This window comes from Pituophis catenifer, unplaced genomic scaffold (genome assembly GCF_029215685.1).
Source record: "Pituophis catenifer annectens isolate HBS135680 unplaced genomic scaffold, rPitCat1.0.hap2 SCAF_3, whole genome shotgun sequence".
NCBI lineage: Eukaryota > Metazoa > Chordata > Lepidosauria > Squamata > Colubridae > Pituophis > Pituophis catenifer.
The window spans coordinates 129,099,286-129,124,183 of NW_027256883.1; the positions used below are offsets into that span (position 1 = coordinate 129,099,286).

General features: G+C 38.5%; 1 protein-coding gene across 1 annotated transcript; it reads left to right on the forward strand.

The window, feature by feature from the left end:
- Positions 1-237: 237 nt before the first annotated feature.
- On the forward strand, positions 238-23,682 carry DBT (dihydrolipoamide branched chain transacylase E2). The gene is made up of 11 exons (XM_070939353.1): positions 238-288; positions 7,106-7,229; positions 10,136-10,211; positions 11,257-11,438; positions 12,660-12,787; positions 14,541-14,781; positions 16,572-16,738; positions 18,200-18,277; positions 19,737-19,928; positions 20,349-20,420; positions 22,486-23,682. The coding sequence occupies exons 1-11, from the start codon at positions 238-240 to the stop codon at positions 22,651-22,653; spliced, it is 1,479 nt and encodes a 492-aa protein (XP_070795454.1). The 3' UTR covers positions 22,654-23,682.
- The last annotated feature ends 1,216 nt before the right edge of the window (positions 23,683-24,898 follow it).

Genomic DNA, 24,898 nt, shown 5'->3' on the forward strand with positions numbered 1-24,898 from the left:
GAGATGACTCCGTTGACTGTAAACCCTGATGTTCCATGGTTGTATTATTTTTTTTAACAATATCTCGTTTTTGAGGGTTGATTTGTTTTATAAAGCAAAGCGCCACAGTCATTCATTTCACCGAAGAAAGCAGCTTTTCGCGTTCTAATTGGCCAGCGGGAGGAAAAGGCACGATTCGATTGGCCGATAAAGGGGAGGAGTGGGAAAGGCGTGGGGAAAGTATCTTTCCGGAATAAGATGGCGGCAACGATTGCATTGAGGAGCAGCTGCAGAACAGCCGGGCGTTTGGTAAGGAGCAGTGAGCGGTGGGAGAGCTGAAAAACGTGAGAAGGGGGTGCAGTAGATGCTTCGTAGGTCCTGCTTGTTTCCATTTTTCTCTAGAGAAAACAAAATAAAGTACAGTGTGTATTTGATCCTCTGCCTGTTTAGCAAGTGCATGAATCGTTAGCCCTGCTCTTTTCAATTTGAGATTAATTTATGGGTATTTATTAAGAATTAGCGACTCAGTCAGCACAATGAAAGGGCTGCAAACCATCCACGGTTTGTGGCCTCTCTACCGTATTCCAGAAATAAGCTTCGATGAATTGCATAAATATAAGCATCTTTGTGATTTGATATTCTATCTTGCTAATTTCTATGGTTTTAGTGCTACCAAACCTGTAAAAACATTTCTATATTCTATCTTATTCATGCAGTTTTGAAAGTTATACAGTTTTAATTCATGGCTGAAATGTTTCCCAACAGCTGTTTGCCTGGAATAATACAGACTTTCCTCCCATGTCACAGATTGTTAATTTAAGACACTTTCTCAGAGCTTTTGAAGCAGTTCAGAAGCAGTCCTGGGTCTGTGCATTTCCCATGTTAGCATTTTTGAGAGCAAAGAGTTCTTTTTTGATCTTTGAAACTAAAGCAAATCTGGTTTTCTTTTTGCAACATGCAGTTGTGCTGAGTTTTAAGAAAACTTGTTCTTGCGCAGGTGAAAAGCTCACTTTGGCCCCATTTTCTGATCATCGCAGGTTGTTAATGCACAGGTCTTTCAGGGATGAAACTGGCTTTGCAACTCCTTTATAAGCAATTGTTCAGGGTTTTTATTTGTGTTTTGAGCAATCAGCCTCACATCAGGAGAGAGTAACTTGGGAGAAGGCTGACATCTCCAGACTGACATCTATATGTATATTCTCAGCATGTTTAGATTCGTGGAAGAACAGACCACATAGATCATTTTTTACCTACTTTTGATGGGCTAAACCGGGGGTCTCCAACCTTGGCAAGTTTAAGACTTGTGAACTTCAACTCCCAGAATTTCAACTCCCAGCTTTGCTGGCTGAGGAATTCTGGAAGTTGAAGTCCACAAGTCTTAAATATGCCAAGGTTGGAGACCAGGGGTAAAATTCAAAATTTTTCCCTACCAGTTCTGGGGGCATGGCAGGGGAAGGATATTGCAAAATCTCCATTCCCACCCCACTCGACCAGCCAGAGGTGGTATTTGCCGGTTCTCCAAACTACTCAAAATTTCCGCTACCGGTTCTCCAGAACCTGTTAGAACCTGGATTTCACCTCTGTTGGAGACCCCTGGGCTAAACAGTAGAAAAAGAATGTTGGAAAGCTCTCCAGTTCCCCAAATTTCCAACCAACATAGTTGTGTTGTTCTAGATCAGGGGTTTCAGACCTTTTCAGGCTGCATAACCAATGTTGCCTATAAGCTTCCAGGTTTCTTTTTGCTGAAAGTGTATTCTGCTAGATGGTTTTCTGTGTTATCTAAAAAATGAGTGTTTCTTCTTCAAATGTAAGCATATAGAATTGCCTATTGTAGCTGTAGTTATGGCTCAGTTTCTCTGATTTCCAGTATCAGTTGAATACTTCTACCTTTCAGAAGTCTACTTATAAATAAAATTAGACAACCTGCTAGGTCATTCTTTCAGAGATATTTCCTTACCAAAAGAGAAAAACAGAATGATCATCGTTGGGCAAAAATAATGGGAGTGGGAGTGACTTCCAACTTCCTGCTGGCTTCCCCATTGATGTTGCTTGCGGAAAACTGGTAGGGAATGTTGGAAATCCCTTCTCAGATGAACTGCTTGCTATTTTGTAGACGGGAGGGAAAATAAAGGTAACAATGGATCATGAGCAAAACTTATGATCATCTAGTCCAACCCCCCTGCCATTTTCTGACAAATGACTTCTAGTAATGTAGTTCCCACAACTTCTGAAGGCAAGCTGTTTCATTGGTTGATTGTTCTCACTGTCAGAAAAATGCTGCTTATTTCTAGGTTGAATCTCTCCTTTATCAATTTCCATCCATTATTCCTTGTCTGGCCTTCAGGTGCTTTAGAAATTGTTGCTTATATCTTCCAATTTTGTCTAAATTATAGTTACAAACAGACACAAGAGTTTTAGTAGTATATAGATGAGGTTTAAGCATTATAATGGTGCTTTTACAGATCTGAAAAGGATCCAAGCTCTGGTAGTCCTTTCGTGTTAATGAACAGAAGTTATGGAGTTGTGAGTACTTGCTGTATTATGTCTTGAATTGCCAGATGCACAATCTTGAATTATTAGTTCTCTGCCTTTGATAAAACATTCTTGATATCAACTTCTATCCTTGAGTGACATCTTTACAAGGCTTCTTTTTATATATAATTGTGAGTTTCTTTATACCGATTTTGACTTTTATATTTGCTTTTCACTAGATGTAGATTGCCTGCCCAAGTGACATTGAAATTCTTCTAGTCACCTTGGCTGACTACAGTAATCTTTTTAGGTAGAAGGTAACCTTAAACTTCATATCAGAACATTAGTTGCATATCAGAATATTCAATAAACAGTTCAAAGAGACTTACAAAGCAGACATTAGAGGTCATATCTAACCAGAATCCTCATATAATTCTCCTCCTGATACTTTATCATCTGATTTGAGAAGATATCTCTATTTATTTTGAGCACTATATTTATCTGAAACTCTTATTTCATTAAGCATATATAACATGTTAGCACTTTAAATTTTGTTCTATTTTAAATCAAGCAGCAAGCAAATTTCTTTCTCCCTTCCTTGCTTACTTTTTCACAGATTCTGTGAAAATATGAACTCTCGTTAAGAATTAGTCAATTCGCAATTACTTATTCTGTGGCATTATCCATAAATTCAGGTTGCATATGGAACTTGGATCAATCCTATATTCAGCAAGCCATGTTCAAGGACAAAAACACCCCAATCTCCTCTTTTTTGCATGAATCAAAATGATGCTTAAAATATGTGAAATTGTGGCAGTATACATTTGATACTCTAAACATCTGCAGGAGTTTACATAAGTTTCAGAGCAGGGGTGGGTTCTAAAATTTTTTACTACAGGTTCTGTGGGCGTGGCTTGATGTTCATGTGAAAATTCTTTAGGATTTAGCAGAGGTACTGGTCTACCAGGCTTTTAACTGCTTGCAGAGCTGTACCGGTCTACCCATTTGTTTTTGGAGGCACCGGTTTACTCATTTGTTTTTGGAGGCACTGGTCTACCACCACACTGCCTTTTAACACTGATCAGCTGTAGGGTGGCCCTTTGAAGCCCCGGGGTAAGAGTTTAAACAGTTTTTTCCCCTCTAGCCGATCATCTGGGACTCAGGAGGCAGCAATAGATTGGGGGTGGGGCCAAATAAAAGGTAAGAATAACCGGGGGGGAGGGGCGGTGGGGCAGAACTGGTTCGGTGACGTGATATCGTCACCGCTATCGGCTAGGCGGAACCGGGAGGAACCCACCACTGTTTCAGAGCAACATCCTAGCTAAGCAATGTTCAGTACCAGGTTTTGAATCAAAGCTGCTCCTATACTAGGACCCTCCTGCTCTGCAGAATGGAAGATTGGAAAGAGGGATGAAAGCTGCCCAACACTGGTTCCACCAGCTCTCAAAAAGGTGATGATCCATCTTTTCCTTACCTCTTTGAGACCTGGTGGAACCATCTCCTCTGTCATTCATTCTTTCATCCAGCCATAATCATCTGGATCCAATTACATGTCTCCTGGAAGATCTAAACTGACAAGGAAGAACATGACTCTAATATATAGCTGGTCCAACTCAAGAACTCTATCTACTTCCTTGGGGCTAATAGGCTCAAATTCTTCTCAGATAAAAGGAATACTTCAGCATTTAAACCACTATTTTTTGGGTCCTTAAAAGGTCCTTAAAAGGACCGTGGGATTGTGTGTGAAGCCAGGAGAGCCTCGCGGATGTCTGGCTACCAGTCCATCTGTTACTCATTTAGCACCACCCAGGAGGCACGTGTGGCTTAAGGGTTGCCACGGACGCGAGTAACTTTGCCTCCCATTTAAACCGCTAAATGCACTAAACTGTCTGCAGTTACAAACTGCTTTTTCTTTTACTGATTCATATTTTTTTTAAAAAAAATAAAGACACAAAAGGTTTTCTCAGTTCCCAAGAACTTTGTGTAGTTCTTCTGGCAACCGTAAGGAAGTAACTTTCCATCCTTTTTGTAGGCTTTCTTTTCAAATCTCCCTATGAAATTTAATACCTTTTAAGTTTTCTTATGGTTTTTTAAGTAGTGACATTTTTCAAGTTTACCTAGCTATTCTACCTGTGTTTGATATTTTCTACATACATAAATGAAGTTTATTTGAAATATGGCTGACAACCAATGAATTTGGGAAGTCACTTTATAAACATCTGTAATAAATCCACTGAATTCCACTATGAAATAGGACTTATATAAAATGCTAGAGCAGCTAACCTCAACAAAAGGATTAGCAGTAAACATAATCTTGCTGTATAAATCCACATGTGTACAAAAATGCAGTATATATTTTGATTCAAAATATGTGAAGAACTTAAATCTTCACATGCTATAGTTTGGCCATGGATTGCATAAAATATTTATTGAGAAGTTATCTTCCCACAGATATAAATGTTATCCATAGTGCCCTGTTGTTATTTTTAAAATGGAAATACGTATATGGAATAGTGAGAAAAAATAAAAAGTTTCTTTTAAAATGGCGCATTTGTTTAATAAAACATTTTATGTTTAAAAATTGTCTTTTTCTATTCATACAGTTTTGTCTTATATTTTTGGCTGTGATATTGTGAGTAACCTAGAGTAATTCTGGAGTCAGGCAGCACCTAAATAAAATACATTGAATGAAATTAATCCCAAGACGTTTGCGTTATTCAAGAATACTTATTATTTTGAGAACATTTTGGGGAGAGTCCATCAAAGCTGATTGAATCTACTTACTTATAAAATGGCACATAGAACTAGTAGAGAACTGCATTCAGGAGAAGGTGTTCTCTAGTGAAGTTGTATCTTTGCCAGTCTGCCTAGCCCCCAGGGTGGATAAAAATCAATGATTTTTTTAAAAAAATAAAAAAATTGGATTTTTTTGATTTAAATTGGATTTTTTTATTTAAATTGGATTTTTTTGATTTTTATCGAATTTATTTTAATAAAAAACTTGGGGTAAAAATCTATCGTAATATAGTTTTCTATTTAAGATACAGAAATGATTTAGTTTATTCAGCATGAAATGGAGCTTAGTTATGTAGCATGAGGCTGTATATTCTGCAACACTGGGACTATTGGTGAGTCAACACTGGGTCAAAGGAGTAGCAGAGATGACAGTTGCTCTTTAAAAATTATGATTTAAATCGAGTTGATTTAAATCAAGCCTTTTTACTAGTGATTTAAATCATGATTTAAATTGTGATTTAAATCAACTCGATTTAAATCAAATCCACCCTGCTAGCCCCCCATCTCCCAAATGCTATTGTTATCCAAACTTAAGTCTACCTTTATCTGGAGAGTGATCATATTTCCAAACCAACTAATGGATTGCAACCCCTCCTTCCTTTTTTAATGAATAAGAATAATTGTGTGGTCTAGATCAGTGGTTCTCAACCTGTAATCCACAGAACCCTGGGGGGTAGGGGGCGTGATGTCATCATAGCCCCCTCCCCCGAAGGCTGGAAGAAATGTTATGATTTAAATCTTAAATCTTGATGGTCTGTGGCCATAGTCCGTGGCCACAAAAGATATTTAAATCTGTGATGAAGAAAAGTTGAGAACCACTGGTCTGGACATATTCAATAAAATAAAAATAAAATAGCTGTTGAAAGCTTTTGCTTTGTAGCTTGCAACTTTCCTTTTTTTAAAAAAAATAATAATTAAGAATTAAAGTTGGTTGGGGCAAGGAGCTTTTCAGGTGTCAAAAGAAGCATTTACTGCCATAAAGATACCTGCAGGTGTTGCATCGCCAATACACTAGATATGTATCCCCTTAAACACGTTAATTAAAGGTTCATAAAGATTAGCTGCCATGTTAAGTACATTGGGATTTCTTTAATAGAAAGAATGAAACAAAGGTTTTAAGTTGACCCTGGTGTCTGCAAATCTTGCTGTGTGAGATGTGGGTGACATTAATACTGTATCTCTGATGAACTTTGATTATAAGGTTGCTGTCCTTTCAGCACTGGAGCAGGGGTGGGTTCTACTTACCTTTACTACTGGTTCGCAGTGGGTACGCGTGCATGCGCTCTTCTGCGCATGCGCAGAAGCGTTTTGATGACATCGGGGTCGGTGGGCGGAGCCTCCCGCCGGTTTTACTATCCCAGTTCTATAGAACCGGTGCGAACCGGGGACAACCCACCACTGCACTGGAGCCTTATATATGAATACATCCTAAGGTGTACCAATTTTGAAGAACAGGAATTTACTTTTCTGTTTCTACAAGATGCTGGACTTTGTGTTAGAGCAGTGGAATAGGATAGTAGGCGCATAATTCTTGTGAAACAAATGTATGCCATTTGAAAACTTAAAAATAGTATACTTGTGGCTGCACTTTTTTCTTTTGATAATAAAATACAAAAAAAAATAAATAAGAAAAATAATTTCTTTTATAACTTCTCACAAGCCCTTGATACGGCAGTAACTCCCTTTCTCTCAAAGTGAATGGTCATTAATGGTGAGAGAGATAAAAAAAAAACATACTAATTTCGGTCTCAATTAAAAAAAAGCTTTTGTACTTCTTGCAAATTAAAAGGAGTATGTGGAGAATTAAAAAAATACTTCATGCTCTTACATTTTTATTTTTATTTTCCCCCTTGGCCAGCTCTGTGTTCATCAGATAAGACTACATAGTAACTTTTGTTTGCTAAAGCAAAAATACATTTCTAAGTTTGAGAAGACTTTATGGAGGTATCAACATCAGCATCGATTTTTTAGAACAACCGCTGGTAAGATTCCTGCATGTTCAAATTATTATTCTTTCTTACATGTCATTTGTTCTATCAATTCCACAGAAAGGCAGGGAAAGAATGAAAGATTCAGGCTTTTGAAATCTGCATTTTTTCCAAGTTCTCAAATACAGACAGTCCTCAATTTACGACAGTTCATTTAATGACCATTAAAAGTTATAACGGCAATGAAAAAAGTGACATGACCATTTTAGACAATTATGACCATTGTATCATCCCCATGGCCACATTATCAACATTCAGATGCTTGGCAAATGGTTCTTATTTATGACAGTTGCAGTGTCCCAGGGTCATGTGATCCGCTTTTGTGACCTTCTGACAAGTAAGGTCAATGGGGAATCCAAGATCACTTAACTACTGTTCTGCCCCAGCTACGGATCCCAAAGAACGCAGCACACACAAACTATACAAAGCTTATTTTACTCAAATAATTTAGTCTTTATCAACCAAAGGCTATTAATAAACTGTCTTAACAGCCTACCAGAATTCTAAGATAAGGTAATCATAGTCTTACTAGAGTTGGCAGAAAGCCCAGAAGCAATTTTGCAGAGGAGATTGAACTAAGTTGTTCTCTACAATTTGCTATAAGTGGTGTTCCTCCTTAAATAGGCTAAGAGAGTGGCCAATTAGCCGGAACCCTTACTCTCGAGGAGACCTCCTTCTGAGGAGCCACTCCTGCCTTTTGGCAGCTCTGCGCGCCCGTGCATTGAGAAAAGGCTCCTCCTCTTCGTCCTCTTCACTTAAAGGAGCTTTTGGAGGTTCTGAAGGCCCTGGCTAAATCCCTGCCTCTGGCACCACATCTTCTCCAGCCTCCTCACTGTCCGACTCGAGCGCCAGCTGCACAGGCTGCTGGCGCAGCACCACACCAGCCTCCTCATTGTCGGAATCAGCTACAATCTGCACAGGCCGCTGACGGGCCACAATAGCTACCATGCTATTAACCCAACAAATGCAATGATTCGTTTAACAACTGTGGCAAGAAGAGTCATAAAATGGGGCAAAACTCACTTAACAAATGTTTCACTTAGCAACATAAATTTTGCGCTCAATTGTGGTCGTAACTCGAAGACTACCTGTACAGCTGTACTATCTACTGATATAAGACCCTGTGAATGCATTCAGACAATTGTTTAAAAATTATCCTTTTAATCGATCATGCAGTTCATCATGTGCATGACATCCAAGCCATTGATAATAGTTTTCTATTCCCAAACTGTGTAGAAATTTGAGAGTTCAGAACTCATGAGCTATTATTCCCTGATTTGGAGTAAAATTAGAAACTACTGAATTGAGGACTCTGGCTTCTTTCATGTAAAAGGATATAAAAATCGCCCAAGCCCATGTTCATAAGCCCAGTTTATAAAGCTAATACTGTGTTTCCCCAAAAATAAGACCTGGTTTTATATTAATTTTTGCTCCAAAAGATGCATTAGGGCTTATTTTCTGGTTAGGTCTTATTTTGGGGAAAATATGGTACTAAATGCATCCATCTGGCTGACAATCTTAACGGGCTTATTTTGAGGGTAGGGCTTATATTACAAGCATCCTGAAAAATCATGCTAGGACTTATTTTCCAGTTGGGTCTTATTTTCGGGAAAACAGGGTATATGAATGAATATAGCCCTGCCTTCGTTGGGGTAAAGTCTTAGATAATTTGTCAAAGGAATGTCACATTTAACAAGAGAGAATTTAAACTTTATAGGTTTTGCTTTTTAGGTGCAGGGAAAGTAGTCTAGTATTTATTTATTTTATTTATTTATTTATTGGTTCGATTTATACGCCACCCTTGCATTTGCAGAGTTAGCTTCACTTATCATCTACACAATTCTTGCTTAAAATGCCAATTAATTGATTGATAATATACATCAAAGTGCATTCAACTCTTAGTGACCATATAGATAGATTTTCTTCATGTTATCTGTCCCTAACCTGGTCTCTTCCAATGGTGCGCCTATCACTACTATAACTGAGTTCATTCGTCTTGCTGCTGGTTATTCTCATCTTCTTTTTTCCTTCCACCCTTCCCAGCATTGGAGCCTTCTCCAGAGAGCTGGATCTTCCCATAATGTGTCAGAAGAAAGATTGCAAAGTCTATTTTTATGACTGCTGGGTCAACAAATCAAGATCATTTACCCATAAAACATGTTGCTTTTACCAATCCTTTGTCTACAGACAGCCTAAATATTAACATTTCCTGATTTTTGAAGTTGAGCCTGCATTATATTCACATCTGCTGACTAATTACCGTATTTTTTGGACTATAAGACAAGCCAAGATTTTGAAGAGGAAAACAAGGGGCAAGTTTTTAGCCTCCACACATCCAGTTTTTGCCCTCCTGGACCCCAGGAGCATTCTGCAGGCCTCCCAAACCCTCTGTGCATCCCGTTTTTGTGAAAAACGGGCCCATTTCTGGCCTCCTGAACTCCCACATGTCCTGTTTTTGCCCTCCCCAGCCCCCAGGAGCACTCTGCAGGCCTCCCAAACCCTCTGTGCATCCTGTTTTTGTGGAAAATGGGCCCATTTTTGGCGAAAACGGGACACGCAGGGTGGGGTTTTAGGAGGCCAAAAATGGCCGCATTCGGTCTATAAGATGCACAGACATTTGCACCCTCTTTTGGGAGGGGGGTGCATCTTATACTCTGAAAAGTACGGTAGCTTCAGCTGCAGGACTTCAAAGTCAAAAATTCATGCAGGCATTGAACTTCTGCATCTGTTGGCACATTGAAATTTTCCCAAGGCTCTTTTCCTCTGCCTTTTAGTTTTTAAGGATTTTGATTTGTCTGCCGATAGCTTGAACTACTTCATCTCTTCCAAATATTATTTAGTATTCCTTTTTTTTTTAGATATTTTCCTTTGTTTTAACATTTTCCTCCTTTCTCTTCAAGCTCCACGTGGCCAGATTGTTCAGTTCAAGCTCTCTGATATTGGAGAAGGGATCACAGAAGTAACAGTGAAAGAGTGGTGAGTTTAAACTGTGTCTCTCTTCGGACCAGTTTCCTAACTAAAATAAAAAGTTTGTTTTTTAAAAACAAACTTTTTATAAATGGCTCAATCAAGGCATTGAGAACTGGGCCTCATTTTTCTGACTTAAGGGCTGATGTGTGAAGAAACGTACTCTTATTTCTCAAAGAGTTTATTTCCATGCTTTAACATCTCTGTTGCAATTATTCAATTTATAAATTGCTTACTCTCTTGTTTATCATTAAAAGTAACCCTAAAATAGGATTGCTTAAGATTCTGGGCAACTGAATAAGAACACTTTCTCATACATTTGGGCTTAATATGTCTGAAATGCTTTAATTAACCCAATATCTGTGGAAGAAAGTGTTGATAGTTGATCACAGTTTGCTCAAACTATCCTAGAAGGATAGTGGATAGACACAACTTCCCCCTTGTTCAAAGCCTTTAATCACTCTAGGTTGTTAAAAAGTCCAACTTTCAAGAACCATTTTGCAGGTCTACAACCTGCAGGTAACAGCATTTTCCATGTTTCTCCTTGTTTTTGCACACACCACTCTTATTGAAGCTGCCCTCAAGTTGAGCTTGACTTCTGGATACTATGTTAATAGCAATAACACTTAGACTTATATACCGCTCCATACAGCACTCCCCAAACATTTTACAGTATTGGCATATTGCCCCCAACAATCAGGGTCCTCATTTTACCGACCTCAGAAGGATGGATGAAAGGCTGAGTCAACCTTGAGCCTGTCAGGATCGAACTCCAGACTGTGGGCAAAACTAGCCTGCAATGCTGCATTCTAACCACTGCACCACTAGGGTTCATGCAGTTTTCTTAACAGCCATAAGGAAATAAGGAAATTGACTTCTTAGATGCTACTCTAGGCTAGAGCCAGGCAGTTGCTTGTGGTCTCCCATTTAAGTACCAGATGAACCTGGTTACCTTCCAGAACATGTTGACTACCTGCTGAGATCTTATGGAAGCTATTTTTGGAGATCAGCTTTATCCTTGTGTATATTGTGCAACTTCTTTCCTTTTTTTCAGGTATGTAAAAGAAGGTGATGTTGTGTCACAGTTTGATAGCATCTGTGAAGTACAAAGTGATAAAGCCTCGGTCACAATCACCAGCCGTTATGATGGCATCATTAGAAAACTCCATTATGGGTTGGATGAAATTGCCCGTGTGGGGAAACCGCTGGTGGATATAGAAACCGCTCCTTTAAAAGGTAATATTTGTTTCTTTTCCTTGCTGAGTCAGGATCTCCCCATATAATCAACAGCGTTGAATATTGATTTGTAATTATTTGGTTCCTATATTTGCAATGTACTTTAAGCCAGGGGTCTTCAACCTTGGCAACTTTAAGACTTGTGGACTTCAACTCCCAGAATTCCTCAGCCAGCTTTGGTTGAATTCCTCAGCCAGCTTTGGCTGAATTCCTCAGCCAACCTTGGCAACTAAAAGTTGCCAAGGTTGGAGACCCCTGCTTTAAGCCATCTGTTTATGTGAAGATGGGAATGCATATGTATAAAAAATACGAGACCTTCAAGAAGGCTCTGGAGAGTTTCTTCTAGAAGATTTTAATTCATGTGACTTTTGGAAAAATAACAAAATGAAGCCTGTCACAACAACAGAGGGCTCTGAAGACATGAAATGGTTATCAGGTCAGAAGGCGGTTCTTTGTGAAGTAGATGAGTTGCTGCTACTCAAGTGGAAGAGTACTAGAAGGCATCAAAAGAGTTCCAAGCAGGGAGTAGCTTGTCAGAAATGTTGACAATCAATGGAACAATCAATGTAGTACTTTAGAGCCATCATATAGAATAAGAATAGCAAATCTTATACTACTATTTCGATCAAATGTAATAGGGGCTTCCTTTTTCTTCATACAGCCGAGTCCTTACTTTCTTTCCTTTCTTCTTTTTGGGAAGTGTGCCAAAGGCTAGAAGTTCCTGCTTTCTTATATTATTATAACAATTTAATGTCACCTGTTGAAACTACACGGTTGTTAAAGTTAGTAAGTGAATCTGGCGTCCCTATTGATTTTACTTGTCAGAACGTCGCAAAAGGTGATCACATGACCCCAGGACACTGCAACTGTCATAAATATGAACCAGTTGCCAAGCATTTTGATCATATGACCAAGGATGTTACAGCAGTCATAAGTGTGAAAGTCACTTTTTTCGGTGCTGTTGTAACTTCGAACGGCAACTAAATGAATAGTTATAAATTGAGGATTATTTGTACTTAATATTATTTACTCTTCCTATTTTCTCTAGAACAATCCTGTGAGGTGAGTTGGGCTGAGAGGGAGTGACTGGCCCAAAGTTATCCAACTAGCTTTCATGTCTAAGGTGGGACTAGAACTCCTGGCACCTGGCACCTTTATCACTATACAAAACTGGTTCCACTTCACTTAATCCACATTGTTTATTTTGGGTCCAATCTGTAGCTGTAACTCCTGAAGAAGATGTGGTTGAAACACCAGCCGTGTTCAGTGAAGAACAGATCCACCAGCAAATCAAAGGCCATAAGACTTTAGTAACTCCTGCTGTTCGCCGCCTTGCTATGGAAAACAATGTACGTTTTTTTTTAATTATTGAAGCAAGGGTTCTTACAGTTGATGTACCATTTGTATTGTAAATATGTAGCATGTATACATATGCCTACATGCCAAAATCATCACTGATCAGAGAAACTAATTATAAATTTTAAGATTTGGTAACTACTTTATAAATGAAAGAGAGATGTTATGCTCCATAAGTGATCCAATAATATGCTTGCCTCTTTAAAAGCCCTGGTCTACTGTATGTAAATAATATGTATTCCATCCCCTGATCTAGGGATAGAGTAGGAACTATTCACTACGCTGAATATGGTATCAAATATTGAGGAGAGGTTTTATTTATTTATTTTATTTATTTATTAGTCCAATTTATATGCCGCCCTTCTCCGTAGACACAGGGCGGCTTACAATGCATTATAGCAACAGCCTGCATACTTTTTTGTATATACTTGCTTATTAGGGTTTTCGTGCCCCCCCCAAGTGGTGTTGTTCTATACAAAGTTGGCTTATTGCCCCCACAATCCGGGTCCTCAATTTACCTACCTCGAAAGGATGGAAGGCTGAGTCAACCTTGAGCCTGGTGAGATTCGAACTCAGCAGGTTGCTGAGCATTAATGTGAATGCATAATTTCCAAGAAATCTACTCCCCAAAGGAAGTTTGGAATGAGCTCTTGGTAACTCTCTCCCTCTTTACCTGGCTTAAAGAGAGTTGAAAACTCTCTGAACTTCCTGTGAGAATATTTCAGCTTCAATGAAGTATTGACAGTATAGGATAATTTAAACATTGGAGTTAGGCTATGAATGGCTACGTGTTAAATATTTTGCGTTTATTTAAGAGCCTTGTTTGTCCAGGGAATAGAGCAAAAGTTTTCTGTCAAATAAAGGAAACGAAATGCATCCTTGCAGAAAACTTTGTGCATTTCCGCAGATGCACAAAGCATAATGGTGAAAGCAAAGAGAACAGAATAGTTAGTGAGATGGAAAGAGAATCTCTTTCATATACTAGGTGAGCTGTGTCTGAAGAAAGAAGAACTTGGAAAGCAACTTCCCTCCATTGTGGCATCTGCACTCGCCCTAGCAATGCCAGTTGCATCAAACAGTCTCTTGCAGATATAAAGAGCATTTCTAGGCAGCAGTTTCATAATGTAGTGTCCCCTTCATCTCTGGAATCTAAAAGGTCCTCATACTGTGATCTTCCACTTGAAAATTCTTCCTATATTTCCTTATTCATTTTCAGTCATATTACAGAAAATCTGCTAAGGAGGGAAAGGTGGACCAGCCTATCAAAAACTTCTCTTAGAAAGCATAGGAGCTCTTTTATCTGCTTGGTTTGTCAGCAAATCAGCTTCAAAATCTAACAAGAATTATACATGTGGGTTCTTTTATGTGGGCTTGAACAAATGATTAGGAACAAGTGATACAGGATTTTAATAACTTATTTAATTGCATATATATCTGAGAAAGGGCAGATGCATCTCACTGTTTTTTCAAGTGTCAAATGCTTCCAAAACTTGACCCACCATGGAAAAGTTAACTGAAATCAAACACATGGATTCTTCAGCTGAGTTACAGATCTGCCATTTGCTTTCCATTCTTCCTTCGTTTGCAAGAAGTATGTGTTTTCATGTTGTGCTCAATTTCTGGAATTCATATATAGGTTTTCATGGATCTGAGGAAACACATTGTAATCTGCAAATGTGTTGGTAACATTGCTTATTTAGTTCAACTGGGATGGCTGCATCACTATGGTTGTCCTGTGTCTTTCAGATAAAGCTGAGTGAAGTTGTTGGAACAGGGAAAGACAACCGTATTCTCAAAGAGGACATTCTTAACTACTTAGCCAAGCAGACTGGAGCAATTTTACCTCTGTCACCAAAGCCTGAGATCATTGCACCTTCCTCAAAACCAGATCTTGCTGAAGACAGGTCCAAAGAGAAAGCTGCAAGAATTGTAACACCACTTTCTAAACCTGTAATTTCAGCGAAAGATCAAACAATGGCCTTATCTGGTAAAGAGAAAAAAAAAAAGTGATTTTAATAGTGGGTGTGAAACACTTATAAATAACAACTACAAAATGCTGTTACTGCATTTGTGATCTTAGAAGAGTACTGTGGGACATTCCACACCTGTCTTTTTATATGTTGAGATGTTATTGTCATTTATATATTGTTATTATATATATAATATTTATATATTTATATTGTTATTGTGGTAGAACCACTAAAATAGATGTTTGTATCCTCTCTAGCTGTTGGTATTGATTGGGTGAGTTTTCCTGATAATCAGTATTATTTTCAGAAATGTAGTGAAACTTCACTGATATACACCAACAATTAGAGGGAATCCAAACAATGTTTATTAGTTCCAAAATTAGTAGATTACAATGAGCCATTGGTCTCTTGCACCCAAATGAGCCAAAAACAAGAAGTATAATCTTACATAGGTCTTATACAGAACGTTGATTGAAGGCAGTTTGAACATATGTTAATAAGCCACCTCAATTGAAAGTACTTCTTTACAACCAATAAGCAAACAAGGTAACTACCAAGGTAAACCTGGGCATTCTTCACTGTGCAGCAATATTACAGACACAAGACTTTGGAAGGTATCATAGTAGCTGTGATATATGGCTTGTTCCAAGATACTAATTATCATTCTAACTATAGAATCCATTGTACACTTATAGGCACAAAGTGGCACAGTAAAGTTTCCATTCTTAAAAAGTATTATATGAGAAATATAGAAATAGACATATAGATATCTATAGATACATAGTATCTATACTACAGTGCTAAAAGTAAGCATGTAATTATATAATTACATCAACATTAAGTTCATGTTCTCCCCACAATAAATATGGAAATGCTGATTTGGGAAGGAAGTTTTTACACATGCAGCCAATGCAGATTTAGATTAAAGAGCTCATCAAGGCTCCTATGAAAAGAAATTGATAGTTTTTGATGCATGTGAGTTTATGTATTTACTAGGTGCATGTGGTAGTTCAACCTAATAAATTGAATCTGGGTCCTGATTAATTTACAGATAGCAAAGCAGATCATTGTTTTAGGAAAATGAATGTAACCTGAAGATTGGTAGCTAGCCCCATGTTTTTTATCTCTTAGATTGTTTTTCTGAATTATTTATTTATCAAATTAGAAGCCTACATTTTTCTACCTAATTTTACAGAATTAGTTGGATTAATTTCCCGATTCTTAGAAAATTAATATGAGTAACTTCTGGGGAGTCCTGGATTGCAGTAATAATGTCTTAGTGTTCTACATTCTAATTTTGCTAGAGAACAACCTTCTGTTGCAACAAGACTGGGTGTTATATTATTCATTTTAACTGCTCCTCCTGCATAACTCACTGGTGGTTTTGTGGACTCTGAAGGACCCAACTATAATTTCAGGCCGTGAAAGCTATCATACAGTCATGAGAAGTATAAAATGCAGTGACACACAGAGCTCCTAAAAATATCCCATCCAAATCTTGATTACTTTCCATAGCTATTGACTGTCTCCGTTGAATGCAGTGGATAAAACCATCTTTAGCAAAGATGATTCTACAGCATTCCTTTTAGATAACTGACTTTTCCTTAATTATACAGTTTTTCCCCAGAGTTTCTCATACATCTGACTGGATAATTATAATATTGCACAACTTATTTTCTGTAATCAATGGTTTTGCTATTGAAAGGAAACTTTTGAAAAAATAAAATTAACTTATTTTTTTCCCCAAAAAGTTTCAATAGCAAAACAACAAGAGCATCACTAATGGTTTCCATTCTTTGTTTTTTAGGATTTCAGAAGGCAATGGTGAAAACTATGAATGCTGCTTTGAAAATTCCTCACTTTGGTTATTGTGATGAGGTTGACCTCACTCGGCTCATCCAGCTGAGGGAAGACTTGAAACCTTTAGCAAAAGAGCGAGGAATTAAACTCACTTTTATGCCCTTCTTTTTAAAGGTGAGTTAGAGGTTGCTTCTACTAGCCATATTTTGTGGCACAGGATTATCAAATTTGTCAGGAAACATTCTAGTCCCTTGATTTTTCATGAGGTTGACTAACATGAGTTGGATGAACATCTCAAGGTACAAAGGTTGTCTTAACTGTTTTACGGTGGAAACAGCCTTGGAAGAAAATTGCCAAATCCGCTTATATTCTGCGTCACTGGTTTGATGTCTGTTCTTCATAGGCATTTCAAACATATTCTTTCAAAATACTTTGCAGGATGGTACTAAAATATAATTGTAATGACCATATTCACACAATCCAATTAGCATTGATTGTAAGTACCATGATAAGATACTTTTCAAACCAACTCTATTATTCTAGACAGATTTTCATAGAAAGATCACTTGATTTCAGTGGAGCCTACTCCAGAAAACTAGAATGATCTAGATCAGTGGTCCCCAACCTTTCTGGCACCAGGGACCAGTTTTGTGGAAGATAATTTTTCCACAGACTGGGGGTGGGGGTGGGATGGCGTAGGTTGGGGGTAGAATGGTTTCACATGTAACTTAGATCCTGTGCATGCACAGATGAAGCTTCACTTGCTTGCCTGCCACTTGTGTGGCCCGGTTTCTAACAGGCCATGCACCAGTACCGGTCCGTGGCCCTGGGATTGGGGACCTTGATCTAGATAATACAACTTTTTGCAGATATCTGGAATTTTACTATGGAAGGACAGGAGTCTTGGAAGGTAAAAAGGGATGAATCACCCAAACTTCTTTGAAATGTTTGTTTTATGGGATGGGGCAGTAGATAGGGCACATAATGAAATCCATCAATCTTCATGAGCTTTCAGTTTTATAGACTAATTAGGAATCCCAGCCCAGAAAAATTAGAAGGTTATGGCCTTTGTGGCTGTTGGCTTCATGTGAACTAGTCTAATAACCACAACATTAAACATAAAACTAATCAAAATTTCTGAGAGCCAGTTTGGTATGGTGATTAAAAGTATTGGATTAGAAAATGGGTGATTGTGAGTTCTAGTTCTGCATTAGGCCTAAAGCTAGCTGAGAGTTCTGTGGTAGTCATTCTCTGTCAGCCTTAGGAAGGAGGCAATGTTATATCATTTCTAAAAAGATTGCCAAGAAAACTGCATGGACTTGTGTGTGTAATTACCAAGAGTCAAGAGTGATTCAAAGACACAATATCTCCTAAATTACTAACCCAGAAGGACAAAAGAAATCTTGTTTGCTGTAAACTAGAACATATGTTTAAGAGAACTTGTACCATCTGCAACATTTCCATGGACGGGTATTTCCTGGAAAATACCCTTCTCATACTAAAAGTTAGCAATCAAGGAGCTAATGTTGTATCTTTGCTTTTCTCTTATTTCTTTTTTTCCCCTCTCTCATATACATACGGACTTCAAAATTGTGTAAATTATAGTGTAATGTGTTCTTTTTATATGTTTAACAGGCTGCTTCTCTAGGCTTATTACATTATCCTGTTCTTAATGCTTCCGTGGATGAAACCTGCCAAAACATCACATACAAGGTTTGTATATGATTTAAAAAGTAGTTTCTTAATACATCCTCAATTGGTCCAGCTTTGCTTAATTTTCAGTAAAGGTACATTTAGATGTATCCTGCAGGTAGAAAATAAAACACTGAAAGATGTTAGGTCTTTTTCCTGCAGCCTAATTGCTAGCAGTATGTCTCTATTTTTTTTTTTTTTTTCATTTGATTTATATGCCGCCCTTCTCTGGAGACTCAGGGCGGCTTACAATGCGTTAAGCAATAGCCTTCATACTTTTGTATATTTTTACAAAGTCAGCTTATTGCCCCCACAAACTGGGTCCTCAATTTACCTACCTTAGAAAGGATGGAAGGCTGAGTCAACCTTGAGCCTGGCAAGATTCGAACTTACTAATTGCAGACAGCTGGAGTTAAATTACAATGCATTAGTCTGTTGAGCTATCCAGGCTCCTTAATTTTAATACTCACCGAAAGCTTATCCTACTTGTAGGATTCTCAGAAAGAGATGTGGCACTGCGTGGAACAGTTCTTTGCAGGAGTCTGCCACTTAATTGTTTTGGCCTTATTTCCTTTTAGGAATGTAGCCCCCCCGGGGAGGGGGGCATTTGAAAGCCCCATGGAGCCTCTTGTTCAGGAGGACATGGGGAAAAATTTGACTAAAATAATTCCTCTTACAAGGAATTACTCATAATGGAAATGTGACCTTTGTATTGTGCATGTTATATCTAGTAATAAGCTTCGGTGTAATTAGCAGGATGGTTGAGGGCTGAAGGGAAAAAGCTGATTTGGGAGCCCATGTGGGCATGTGTGTAATCCCTGGTGGCCCCTTTTTAAAATCAAACATATTTTTCCTTGGGGTCACATTGCAGATGTAGAAGGCAGCAGGTTAATCTTGAGGGAAAAAAATCACAGCTTCTTGATCGAGTTGCTGACAGGTGCTCTGTGAGCACTCCAATATTTTCCAAATCACTATTTTTCATTAAAATCTGGATTGTCTCACAGATAGTCCTTGATTTATGAAGGGTCACTTAGCAATCATTCAAAGTTATGTTGGATCTATCTTCGGGCTGCTTATGACCTGGATTCAAAGTTTGGATGGTTGCCCATCCCCCACCTCCATGGTCACATGCCAATTCCAGGCAGTCGTAATATAGTCGCATTTACAGTTGTTTGCAGGTTCCTATAATCTCGAGAGTGCATTTTACAACTACAGTTGCTATAATTTGGCATTTTCAGCAATACCACACCCATAACAAACAATTGGTTCATTTAACAACTGCAGCATTCGCTTAATGACCACTGCAAAAAAGGTTTTTTTCTGATGGCCTGTTTTACGACCATCACGACATATGTTAGGTACAGGTTTTATAACTTACAAAAGAATAATGGAAGAGTGATTAAATGAGAAATACTTTATTTTGCCAAGAAGAGAGCTCCTTTTATACAAACCAATGCAATACATTCCCATGCATTTCTAGGCTTCTCACAATATTGGAATTGCCATGGACACAGTGCAAGGCTTGCTTGTCCCTAATGTGAAAAATGTCCAGGCTTGTAGTGTGTTTGAAGTTGCTTCAGAATTAAATCGCCTTCAAAAATTGGGTTCAGCTAACCAGCTGGGAACAAATGACCTCACAGGAGGAACATTCACACTTTCCAACATTGGCACAGTAAGTTAAACAGCATGTAACATTAAACTGATAAACTGTTTGGAATATCATGGGGGCTTAAACTGTATCAAAGGGGGAATTGAAGTAATTTAGGAGAGTCAAAGGATAAAGTTATTGCTTCTAGGAGAAGGTATCTACCGGGCTTCCTTTAATGGTTGGGTGTCTATAGAATGGATTCAAGGACAAGAAGTGGGGTCAATTGTATCCCAAGTGTCTTGTCACTTATTTCCCCAATTATATTTAAACAAAATGCATTTCCACCTAGAATAAACATTAGCTATATTGGCTAGAACTTCTGGGAATTATAATTTGTCTGGAATGTTCCAGATTGAAAAAAGCTGCTTTAAAACCTGCCTAAGAGAGACATCACTAAAAGTGTACTGATTTTCAAAGGTGTTAACCTTCCTTTTTGCTTCCTAGATTGGTGGCACTTATGCAAAACCCGTGATCCTTCCCCCTGAAGTAGCTATTGGTGCTCTGGGAAAAATACAGGTATTTTCACTGTGAATTATGAAAGATCAGTTTGAAATACTCCCTAATAAATGTTTGTGTTGGTTTTCTAACTTTATCGTACTCTTATACAGTGTATATCTTAAATCATGTTTATTAATACTTCACATGTAGTTTAAAGTTCTTTGCTGTAGATAACCTAACAAGTGATTATTAACAACAATAGCCTTTTCTTTTGATGTCTTATATTTGAGTATTGTTCTAAGAAAAGGTCTAAATGTCTTCACAGAATACAGATTTGAGACTTAGGGACCTAATCAAATTAGATTTATAGCCTAATTTGAATATTGAATTTTTTTTAATGTGTATTCTTAATTTGTGGGGATGTCAAATCCCAGAAATATTGCTCATATTAATATAAAATCTATTTTTAATGCAATAGGGCCGTGATGGCGAATCTATGGCATGTGTGCCACAGGTGGCACGCGGAGCTATATCTGTGGGCACACGAGCATTGTCCTAGCTCAGTTCCAGCGTGCATGCCCATGCCGGCCAGCTGATTTTCGGGCCTTCTGGGCCCACTGGAAGTCAGGAAATGGGCCTCTGGAGCCTGGGGAGGGCGAATAACGGGCCTACCTGGCCCACCGTGCCATTGCATACCAAAAGCAGGGGGAGTGCAGGGGGGGGTCATGTGCGCATGCGCAATGGGTGGGGCACATAGAATTATGGGTATGGACACACGCACGTGACCACCACCCCCGCGCTCCCCGTTTTTGGCACTCAATGGCAAAAAGGTTAGCCATCACTGCAATAGGGGGTGATATCTTGGATCGTTATACTTTAAGAACCCACCATTACTAATTACTTTCAGTTGACCAAGGGCTGGACTCCTAAATTATTTTCACATATATTGTGTTGTAAGATCCATTATGCCTATTATGCTGTCAAAAGGACCTGTAAATGATGCCCTTGAAGTGATGTCCCGGTGCCTGGAGGCCGTGCGGATCTGGATGGGGAGAAACAGACTCAGGCTCAACCCATCCAAGACCGAGTGGCTGTGGTTTCCGACATTCCGATATAGTCAGTTGGTGCCATCACTGACTATTGGGGGCGAGTCATTGGCCCCCACGGAGAGGGTTCGCAACTTGGGTGTCCTCCTGGACTCACGGCTGTCTTTAAAAGAGCACATGACGGCCGTGGCCAGGGGGACTTTTTATCAGGTCCGCCTGATTCGCCAGTTGCGTCCCTTTCTGGATCGGACTCATTAAATATGGTCACTCATGCTCTCGTTACTTCCCGTCTGGACTACTGCAATGCTGTCTACATGGGACTCCCCTTGAGGAGCACCCGGAGGCTCTAGCTGGTCTAGAATGCGGCTGCGCGGGTGGTTATGGGAGCGACGTGGCGCTCCCATGTGACCCCCCTCCTGCGCGAGCTGCACTGGCTCCCAGTGGTCTTCCGGGTGTGCTTCAAGGTTTTGGTTACCACCTTTAGAGCGCTCCATGGCATCGGACCGGGGTATTTATGAGACCGCCTTCTGCTACCAATAGCCTCTCACCGACCAGTACGCTCCCATAGAGAGGGACTCCTCAGGGTGCCGTCGGCCAAACAGTGTCGACTGGCGGCCCCCAGGGGGAGAGCCTTCTCTGTGGGGGCACCTACCATCTGGAACGAGCTCCCCCCAGAGATACGGAGGATCCCGGACCTGCGCACGTTTCGTCGTGCTCTCAAAACTTTTTTGTTTCAGCAGGCTGGCCTGGCCTAACTCTCCTTTTTTAAATTTTTAATTTGTGATTTTATAAATTGGGTGTTTTGATCTGTGTTTCGGCCAAAATATTTAATAATTTTAAGGGATTTTTTAATATTTGTATTATTTGTATTTTATCTTGGCTGTTCACCGCCCTGAGTCCTTCGGGAGTAGGGCGGTATAGAAATTTGATTAATAAATAAATAAATAAACTGCTATTAATGCTTGTTCATATAGTTTGAAATCTTGAGTAAATATCTTGTAATTATCTTATCAGTAAGGTTGCTCGGTGTGGGAAATTCTCATGAATTAATCCACTGCTTTTCTTACAGCATTTTGTTTTGTTTTTTTAATTTCTAGGCCCTTCCTCGATTTAACAGTAAAGGTGAGGTATTTAAAGTACAAATAATGAATGTGAGCTGGTCAGCGGATCACAGAATCATTGATGGTGCAACCATGTCTCGTTTTTCTAACTTGTGGAAATCTTACTTGGAGAATCCTGCTTTCATGCTGATGGATCTTAAGTAAAGAAGACAAACATCTGGATGGCTTACTTTAATTCCAAAAGTGCAATCAGGCTACTTAAGCTAGCAAGTGCCATTAAAACTGACTTCATACTTCAGAACTGCATAGCATTTGCTAGATCTTTCAGATCCTGGCTCTGTGTCTTGATTATCTGTTACATTTTTGTCTAGTTGAATTGCTTAGTGGTAAATTATTTGCCTAGAAGTTGTGATAGGTCATGGTATGACTCCTTCACAAGGTGGCGGAAACCTATGGTGACAAAATAATGCTATATTCCACTTTTACGGTATTATCAGATGGAGGCCGTTAATAATACTTATGGGACTCTAAAACGTTGTGCGCCATGTACAACCTGCGACCTGATTAGAAATGAAAGTCCCTGGATGAAAACATTAACCGAATGTTAGCTATTTCTTATGCAATTAATTCACTACAGATGATATTCAAATAAAATGTTTTTAATGATTATTTTATTAAAGATGCAAAGGTTCCATTTTTTGTCATATAGTGACAATATATAACTGTTTTCTTTTTAAAATATTCTTTTCAAATATCCAAGTTTTGTAGCAGACATTCTTCATTACTGAAATGAATATGTACACTAGAAGAATGGCAAACCCTGGACCATGGATATTTCCCCCCCCCACCCCCCCCAATTTGGAGCTGGCTTTTACAGCATAGAAATAACACCAGGCACACATAAGATCCAAGGCTGCATTAAGCATTTCTGTAATGTATGAAGCTGCTAACAGTTAATGTGGAGATCTTTGAAATGTCTAATAGTAGTTTGTAAACTATTGTTTTTCAAACTTGGCAACTATAAGATGTGTGGATTTCAGTTCTTGAAGTTCACACATCTTAAAGTTGCCAAATTTGAATAACACTGTTGTAAACCCACCATTTTCATAGACAAAGTCTTGCTATGGAGCCATAGATGAATAGCTTGTTCAGGTGTAAAACATGCTGTAAAAACTGAAATAGGATTAAAATCTATATACTCCAAAAGTGGATATGATTATTAGGGGGCCTTTAAAAATGACCACATGCTTTTAGCAGAATATTAAAAATTTCAGAATGAAAGTTTGTGGTTAATGTCAATTTAAGGAAACTTATTGTAAATGTGTAAATATATACATATATATGTTTATTTAAGGATCCTTGTAATATATAATCTGTGAAAGGGGAACATATCTAGATCTGGGTGTTTCTCTATATTCATTATTTTGAGGAACAAGCAGAAGAAATGTAAAACTGATAAATCAGTAGATCTCTAAGGAATTTTATATAACACATAAACACATATACATTGAACATTTCTTTGTTGTTTTTGTTTAATAAAGCATATTTTAATAAATCCCACTTTTTACAATCTTTGTAGCTTTATCTGGGGTGCTATTATGTGACTCTGCATCCTCTAAACCGGGGTTTTCCAAAATGGTCAATATTTACCCCAAGAATCAATGGGATTATCCAAGGAGTTGATGTTATTATTCTAAAAGTATTATTTATTAAATTATTTTTATATAAATGTTTATATGAACTTCTTGATGGGGTCATTGAGCTGAAGAATTTGTGGACCCCTGTTCTAAGTGCGCACATCCATGTAAGAGCTACAGTTTCCCTCATTGTCCTCGTGAGAAAGCATCATTGGCAAAACTTCCTTAGCCCTCACGTTTCAATCTTCCTTTGTACTTCAGGCTCCTATTAAAAACTGAAGTCTTTGGAAGTTATTAAAAAAAATCATTCCTCCTTGAATCGGAGCTTAACTAAAATCTCAGGAAGGGATTCTTGGTATTTACTGTTTTACAGGGCTGTGGCCTGGATTATGATCATTTTAGTCATTGTTATCAACTGTAATTTTAAAATTTCCCCCAGCACAAATATTTGTGGTGGTAGTTGAAGCATTTCCAGCTGGTTGCTGGACCAATGCATCATTTTGCCAGGATTGTCAGTAACTGTTTCTTTGATTTGTAAGTCACGCTTATGCAATCAGTAATGGTACCTTGTGTTCTTGTGATTCCTTCACATGTCTTCTATCACTATCAGAGCCTTTTCCAGTGATTTATCCCTTCACACACGTCCAAAATATCTAAACTGTAGTTTCACAATGCTACCAATGACTAGCGTGCTTCACTTCATCTAGTTTTCAGTTATTTGTTCTTGTGGACCAAAACCAGCAGTTTTCTCCAGCATCTGAAAAAAACTGAGAATTCCATGATCTCCAAGAAAGCTTTAATTTTGCTTCATT